At 39.9% G+C, this 8070-nt stretch overlaps 1 protein-coding gene across 1 annotated transcript; it reads left to right on the top strand.

The window, feature by feature from the left end:
* Positions 1–4530: 4530 nt before the first annotated feature.
* tlx3a (T cell leukemia homeobox 3a) lies at positions 4531–8070 on the top strand (the record flags this gene model as incomplete). The annotated part of the gene is made up of 3 exons (XM_080416015.1): positions 4531–4939; positions 6263–6500; positions 7887–8070. The coding sequence occupies 3 exons, from the start codon at positions 4531–4533 to the stop codon at positions 8068–8070; spliced, it is 831 nt and encodes a 276-aa protein (XP_080272141.1).

Genomic DNA, 8070 nt, shown 5'->3' with positions numbered 1-8070 from the left:
CATCTTTATGTGGTTAAATGTGTATACTGATACTGTAGTTAAAAAAATGCAACCTTTACTCATGCATGTCTTCAATCCTTTCAGGATTGGAAACATATAGGATTTGCATAAATGAGGCTCATACAAACTACTTATTAATGCAGTCCAGGTCTAAATAACCATGCTTACAGTATAAAGAGTTTCGGTCCAAAACAATATATTAAACATTTAAAGCAATCTAATGCTTGGTCTTACAAAATAGGAGACAGGCTAAAAAGTAAATAGCCTATATAGTGGAACGCTGTTAAAAGTAGCCATTCTGTCTTACTTAAAAAATAATTGACATCATCTGTTATCTATATAGCCCATACAAATCCGGGATTGTTGGTTGCACACTGAATAAAAATATTATAATTATAATATATATATATATATATATATATATATATATATATATATATATATATATATATATATATATATATATATATATATATATATATATATATATCACACAGCAATATAGGCTTATATGAAGCAATATGAGACGTGCATGGGTCAGGGCCTGAGGTGTTTGTTTGGCAGAGCATGTGGACAGACTGACTGCTGGCTACAGTCACCCTGCCATATGTGAGCACACCGGTGGCTTTTGATGGGGGAGAATTGGTCTGTTAGCTGTCATCTTTGCAGACATTTTCATGTTTCTGTCGCTGATGTGACATTTGTGTTGATCAAGGTGAAATCTATTAAAAACAACAACGTGGAATTAATATGTCACTTTATATTAACTTAGAGTGCATTTCTTATAGGCTGACTAATTGTAACTCGGTAACAAACTCATATCTTATAGCTTTTGGTGTTGAGTAGCCTATAAGTTAATAGCAACACTTCCATCTGCCCTCACTCCATTATGGCATAAAGGCAGGGAGTCCCACGAGCACTTTTTGCGAGCAGACGGTGACCCGCTGCTTCAAGATAGTGGGTGTTACTGTTAGTAAACTGGTGTAATCCAATAATTATAAGACATAAGTGATTATGACACACTAGCCTGTCCTGACCTACCCAGACATTACCGACAAACAGGTTGTGTGGTCTGAGCGGCCACAATTTCTTGATAGCGGACATTGTTTCAGAGTCCCAAAGATAAATAAACTAAAACTACCACCAAGGGTCCACTAAAGCCATAGATCCGTGACAATGATCCTGAAGGGTTCGTTCAAGTATAGCCTATATATAGGCCTACAGGCCAAACTATTTTAATATTGGCAGATTATAGGCTGTTTTGGAAATGAGCAATTAAGATGACGAGCATCAATCCTCGTTTTTTTCCTCACAGGCAATATTAAGCTGACAACCCTTATTCAAAAGTCCAAAAGAAACGACAACAAAAGACTGAAAGAGTGCGATTTGTTTGAGAAATTACCACTTGATCTGCATAATCGGGGTCTGGGCTGCACGGCGCGGTAAACCCGCGGGCTGCGTTTTTATTGCGCGCGTCTCCAACCGTTATCAATTTCAGCAGCACGGCTGACTTTTTAAAAGGGGGATGAGGCCGCGGCTCCCTCTGAATAATGAATGACACGCTTTTATATTGTCGCTAAAGTGCCCGTGATGTTACAATATGAAAAGGCAGCGGTAAGTAATAGTGCATTTAAAGGGGATGTAGTGTATTATTATGATGTAAAAGAGAGGGAGAGAGAGAGGGGCAGAAGAGAAAGGGAGATGAGTGGAGAGCATATAGCCGAGAGAGATTGTTTTATTACAATAAGAGGAGATGAGTTTGCCTCGCAGCGAAATGGGCCAGTTAATGAAACTTTACCGAGGCTAACGATTTCCCCTCCCGCGCTCTAAAACCGCCCTTATGAAATATTTAAACTATTTAATATAGGTAGTATTAAGCTGAAAGACATTGGCACCAGCCATCTGACAACATTTACAAGGCTGTAGATTTTTAAGTTGTATAAATAAAGGTTTATGTGGGCTGCTTTTCTTTCTTCAACTCAGATAACGACAAAAGTCCTGCACTAAATCACATTCACACTGAGTGGAATGCACTGCTTTGTTTTGTCTCGTGGCCTTGATTTAATTTGGACGTATCTTCATTCGCCGTTGCATTTCACGCAGACACGGTATTTAAGCTTATCGTATCAATATATGCCTCTCTTGTCTCGAAGAGGAGAGCGATAGCCTAGCCTTGGTCCCAGTGTGGGAGTATAGTGTTTCATATTGACATGCTCAGTGGGATTGTTGGAGGAGAAGAGAGGAATGGGATCTCCCTTCAGAGACCCAGTCAGGACCATCATCTATGTATGGGCTGTCACCGAGGCTGCACTCCCTGGGACCCCTGCTCTAGAATGCAGCTGCACTGGAAAGAATTCATTCACAGCCGAGGATATCCGATAAATTGTCATTTAAATGTAAGCTTGCGTGGGCAGCTTTATCAGTAGGTTTAAATTCCAAGGGTTTCACTCTACTACAAGATTATTATTAGTGTAAATAATTTGATGTGACTCCTTAAATTCTGTCGCCTGTTCAACAACTCTCGCCTGTTCAACAACTCAGATGTCAGTAAATGGGAAGATATAGCGCAGTGTCTGCTTTTATCAGGATTCCATATATTTTATAGAAGCCTATTTTACTTTACTGCCACAACTAGAATCAAGCTTTAAATTGTTTTTGATAGTTTATACTATTTTGAGCAGAATATCTCGCTGTCATCCTTAACTTCTTGGACAGTAAACAAAATAGTCTGATGTCCCAGCTATACTAAAATGTATTGTTTTTATTATTATTATTCAAAATAATTCACACGATAAATATGAAACAAGCATATGCCTCAAAGTAGTCGTATAGCTATACGTCATTATTTTGTCAATTTTAGGCACATAAAAAGCCACTTTTAAGTTTTAAGGCCGTTATAACAGTTATCTATATCGCAGTGATTCTCAACCTTTTCGGTTCGTGACCCCCATATCATATTTCATATTTGAACTGGGGACCCCCCAACCTGATAAGCTATAAGCACTTGAAATGTAGCAGTTGAGTATTTAGTTTGACTTGATTCCACAGATATATATTGTGAAAATAGCCAATCTACAAGCTCAATGCAAGGCATTGTGAGCTTGTAAATCGGCTAGTTGCCTATTTTCACAATATTTGCCTCTTTTTTATATTATTTGACTTTTTGGCCAATGTTTGACCAGCTAGTTTGTTGATTGATGCAGTAATGGTTTTGCTTTGCTTTCTTTTTTTTTAAGGTATTAAAACGTCCTTAAATTGTCACTTCACTGTCATCTGGGGGGACCCCCGAAAATATGGTGGTCCCAACCCACAGGTTGAGAACCACTGATCTATCGCCTTGAGACAAGTTAGTGGAAATGCGATTAGTTGACCACTTTGGGCGGTGGCTACATTGAGTCTGACCGTTTAGGAGCTTTCAGAGTCCGGACACTTTATCTGCAGTAGCCCGTGGCCTGCACTTGTCAGGTCATTTAATGTGGTACTGGCGACCAAGAACAAATAAGGCCATATAACCAAGTTCAATAGGTGCTGGCGGCATGTGGCATATAAGGCCTATAATGAACAAATCATTCTTTCTTGTTCTTTAAACTGTAAATATAACATTTATTTATTTATATTTATTCTCACATTTAAATAAATGTATATAAATTGATACACATTTATTGATTTATTGCTCATTTAACCGTAATTCAAGCCTGTATTGCTGGGATGGATGTGCGTAATTACGCAACAATTATAGCACCAGTACAGAATTGTCACCTTTCTTTCACAAGAACTTAAATGAGTGGCATCGACTGATGCTGTACTGTATTTAAAGAAAAAATATATATCACAATCCCATTCAACGTTCAATCAAGGTTAAATAAATACAATATAGACCAGCCTGCCCTGCTTGTGATCTATTGTCATAGTAACAAGACAGTACGTTTTGTCTGAGCAATGCATAAAGCCTGGACCTTCATTGTATAAGTATAAATTAAGCTATAAATGTTTATTCCATATACAATCAAAAACATTCTTTCAATTTGGGCAGACCATGTTCAACTAATTTGGCTGTATAGGCTATGCTTAAAATGTCTGTATGCACTGTCAAATAAAAACTGACTATCCAAAGAGAAGCTCACACGGACGGAAATGATGCGTAATTTCCATGCAGGCTGAAAAGTGGTTATGGGAAATGTGAGTTATTGTGCCAAAACATACCTCCATTAACATTCAATCAGTCATTCATGTGCCAGCCAATGAACAGCCGAGACAGTGACATTAGGCGGGGGGCTGCGAGACGCGCTGAGAGGAGAACAGAGCGTCACATCTCTCCAAACGCTCATCAAACTTTCACCAAAGCGGGTAACAGAGGAGGGAGACCCTTTGAATGGGGGCTTTTTAGACGGAATTCTTAACAGACTGTTGGAAAGCAATGGAGACACGTTCAGTGTTCACTTTTGGAACAATCTGACGAGATTACACCTAGCTCTCCAACAGCTTTCTGCGTCTATATATCCCTTGTTGTTGTGCGACTGAGTGGTGGGGATGGAGCAAGCACCCAGCGCGCCGAGCCCTCCACCCAAACCGGTCCACCACGAACCCATCAGCTTCGGTATCGACCAGATCCTGGCGGCCGGTACGGACCACCAAGATAACGGACGGACCGTTGGCAGACAAAGCGGCTCGGATCTAAACAACGGGGACGGTTACTACACCGTGGACGGCGCGCCGTCTTACACCGCGCTGTCCATCTCCCTCTCCGGCATAGAGGCTCCGGGTGCATACGGGGAGAACAGGGGTCTCGGTGGTAGCCGAGGGGTGATCCGAGTCCCGGCCCACAGACCCATGGCGGCCACGGGGCCTCCAGCCCCCCATGTCCAGAGCGCTGTGCCGAGCTTCGGAGGGCTGTGCTTTCCCTGGATAGGGAACAGGTTCGCCAAGGACAGAATATCGGGTAGGCCAACTGTTCTATTTACGAGCTGCTTAACCTAACTTAATATACAGTTTGAAACATTAGGGAATGCAACAGGGCCAAACATTATTTAAATGTTCCTTGTTTGCCAAATTTTGAATGACAACATACTAATTGTAGTGCATGTACATTTATTTCTGTGCAATTATATGTATCAGCAAGCTCACTGTCCATTAAGAAGACCATTAACTTAATTCTGCAATCGGGGGTCAACTTTGTGTCTCGGCAATCAACTTCTCTCTCAATAACTTCTCTCGCAATATAATAATTTCTGAATAGGGTGAAAAGGAATTAAATAGCATAAGGCTACGCAATTCATATAGACTATAGTGTAGCCATAATGTAATACAAAATGAATTAAATGAATATGCTACAACTTCAATAATAGTATTATTATACAAGGCTATATTATTCCATGTTTTATATTGAGGTATAGGCTGTGCTAAATTTTAAATTCGGCTACGTTAAATTAGTGTAAAACGTATCATCCTATGCCAACAGTTTTTCACCTTTAACGCAGCCTAAATAAAATAGACAAGGCAAACAGGCCTGTCGGTACACACTAGCCATATGGGGAAAACAAACTCGGACCTAGACCATACTCATAAGATGATGCCTGACTGACACTTATTGTAGCAATAAACATTAAATAAAAAGGCTTTCTCGTCTAGCCACAAAAGGCTAAAGCATTATGTAATTCTACTGTGTAGAGAGACCATTTGCTATACAAATAGGCTTATTGCCAAATATCGGTGATGTATGCCAGTGGTTCTCAACCTGTGGGTCGGGCATGATTTTAGGGGGGCCCCAGGTGACAGTGAAGTGACAATTTAACATTTTAATTTTTCTTTAAAAAATAGTGAAATGAAAAAAGATCATTACTGCATCAGAAATAATCAACAAACTATATTATAAAACTGGTCAAACATTGGCCAAATTGTCAAATAATATAAGAGAGGCAAAGTTTTAGCCGATCTACAAGCTCACAACGCCTCACGTTGCGAGGCGTTGTGTGAGCTTGTAGATCTGCTATACATTTATCTGTGGAACCCGAGTCAAACAAAATGTAATGCCTCAACTCCTATAATTTCAAGTGCTTGTCAGGGTCGGGGGTCCCCAGTTCAAATATGATTATTTTGGGGGGTCACGGCCTGAAAAGGTTGAGAACCACTGATGTATGCCATTGAATTACCACAACAAATAGTGAATCAGATGTTGTGAGGTGGGTATTAATTACATATCTCACTCACCACTTATACTGTTGTTGTTGTTGTTGTTGTTGTTGTTGTTGTTGTTGTTCTGCAGCAGCCCTGGTGCCATTCGCGGTCACCCGGCGGATAGGTCACCCGTACCAGAACCGAACGCCCCCCAAACGGAAGAAGCCCCGCACGTCGTTCTCCAGGGTGCAGATCTGTGAGCTGGAGAAGAGGTTCCACAGACAGAAGTATCTGGCCAGCGCCGAGCGGGCGGCCCTGGCCAAGAGCTTGAAGATGACAGACGCGCAGGTCAAAACGTGGTTCCAGAATCGCAGGACCAAATGGAGGTAAAGTTAACTGAAAGCTTAGCCGCTGAATAAATCAAAAAAAAAATAGCCTCCTTTTTGGGTCCGAAAGCAAACTTACACCCATTGGTGACTGGAATTTCCTGTAAATTGACTCCACCCTCATAGATCACAATTAAAAGTTTAAAAAAAATAAAAAAAATAATAGTAGCTACTACTAGTAGTAGTAACAATAATATTAATAATAATAATGATAATGATATGATAATAATACAATTGAAATACAATATTAATGGGTATGGGGAAATTCAATTGCAGCACATGTTGAAAAATGTGTTAGCTGAATTTGAGATACTCTTATTTGTATGTAGGCTATAGACTAGGCCTTAGCAGCGCATTCAAAATACCAAACTATAGCCTATATTTGGTGTTTGATCAATTAAATTCGTAAAAGAAGCTAAATACAAAATTATAAAGACTTAAAGTGTATGTAGTGTCTGGTGTTAAATTAATTTCATGTCAATCCCTCAACCTCTCTCTTCTTCCCTTAATATAATGACGTCCCTTTCTTTTCGATAAGACAAACACAGGCCATTTATTTTCCATGCTCAGTTTAACGAATAGACTCCGCATTGCTCTCATTTTTGTTTCCTTCTATAAAAAACAAACGAACTCAACAATCAAACAAACAATTAACAAACCTCACATGGTGTGTTCTAGGTTTTTTTTGGAGGGCAGCCGCATACGATAATCATTCCCTGCAAGACATGCACGTGGTCAATGAATTAAATGGTTAGCAGTGGCGGTAAAATTACTCACATGTTTTACTTAAGTAAAACAGTATTAATATACTGCAATGTAGAAATACTCTCAAAATGTAGCTTACTTGAGTAAAAGTACAAAAGTATTGGTATCAACATGTACTTAAAGTAACAAAAGTAATAAGTACTCATTGTGCAGAATGTCCCATTTCAGATGTTCAAAATGTATTAAAAAAAACGTTTGAAAATAGCAAGCTCACAATGCATCACATGGCGCATTGTGAGCTTGTAGATCGACTAACTTCAAGCCTTAGGCCTATATATAGGGCTGAAGTGGTTAATGTATGTTTTGTAATAATAATCAAAATCTACAATTAACAAAGTAACTAGTAACTGAAGTTTTCAAATAATTATAGTGGAGTAAAAGTACATTATTTGCGTCTGAGATGCAGTGGATGTGGAGTAGAAGTAAAAGTAAAAATGAATGAAAATACTCCAGTAAAGTAAAAATACCTCAAAATTGTACAGTACTTGAGTAAATGTACTTAGTTACTTTACACCACTGGCTGATGGTTAGTAGAGGGCACGCCATACTACGTATACAGCGTAACACGGTGGAACACACCACTGCTCACACTTATCTTCAACTGTGTGTCCTGTCCCTCAGGAGACAGACTGCCGAGGAGAGAGAGGCGGAGCGTCAACAAGCCAATCGCCTCATCCTTCAGCTGCAGCACTCCGCCCTCCAAAAGTCCCTGAGCGAATCAGGGGGCTCGGACCCGCTGTGCGCCCATAACTCCTCCCTCTACGCCCTGCAGAACCTCCAGCCCTGGGTGGAGGAGAGGGAATAG

The sequence above is a fragment of the Gymnoscopelus braueri genome (genome assembly GCF_963280865.1).
Source record: "Gymnoscopelus braueri genome assembly, chromosome: 20".
NCBI lineage: Eukaryota > Metazoa > Chordata > Actinopteri > Myctophiformes > Myctophidae > Gymnoscopelus > Gymnoscopelus braueri.
Note: the sequence above shows the minus strand (reverse complement) of the source record. Positions and strands in the feature narration are given on the sequence as shown.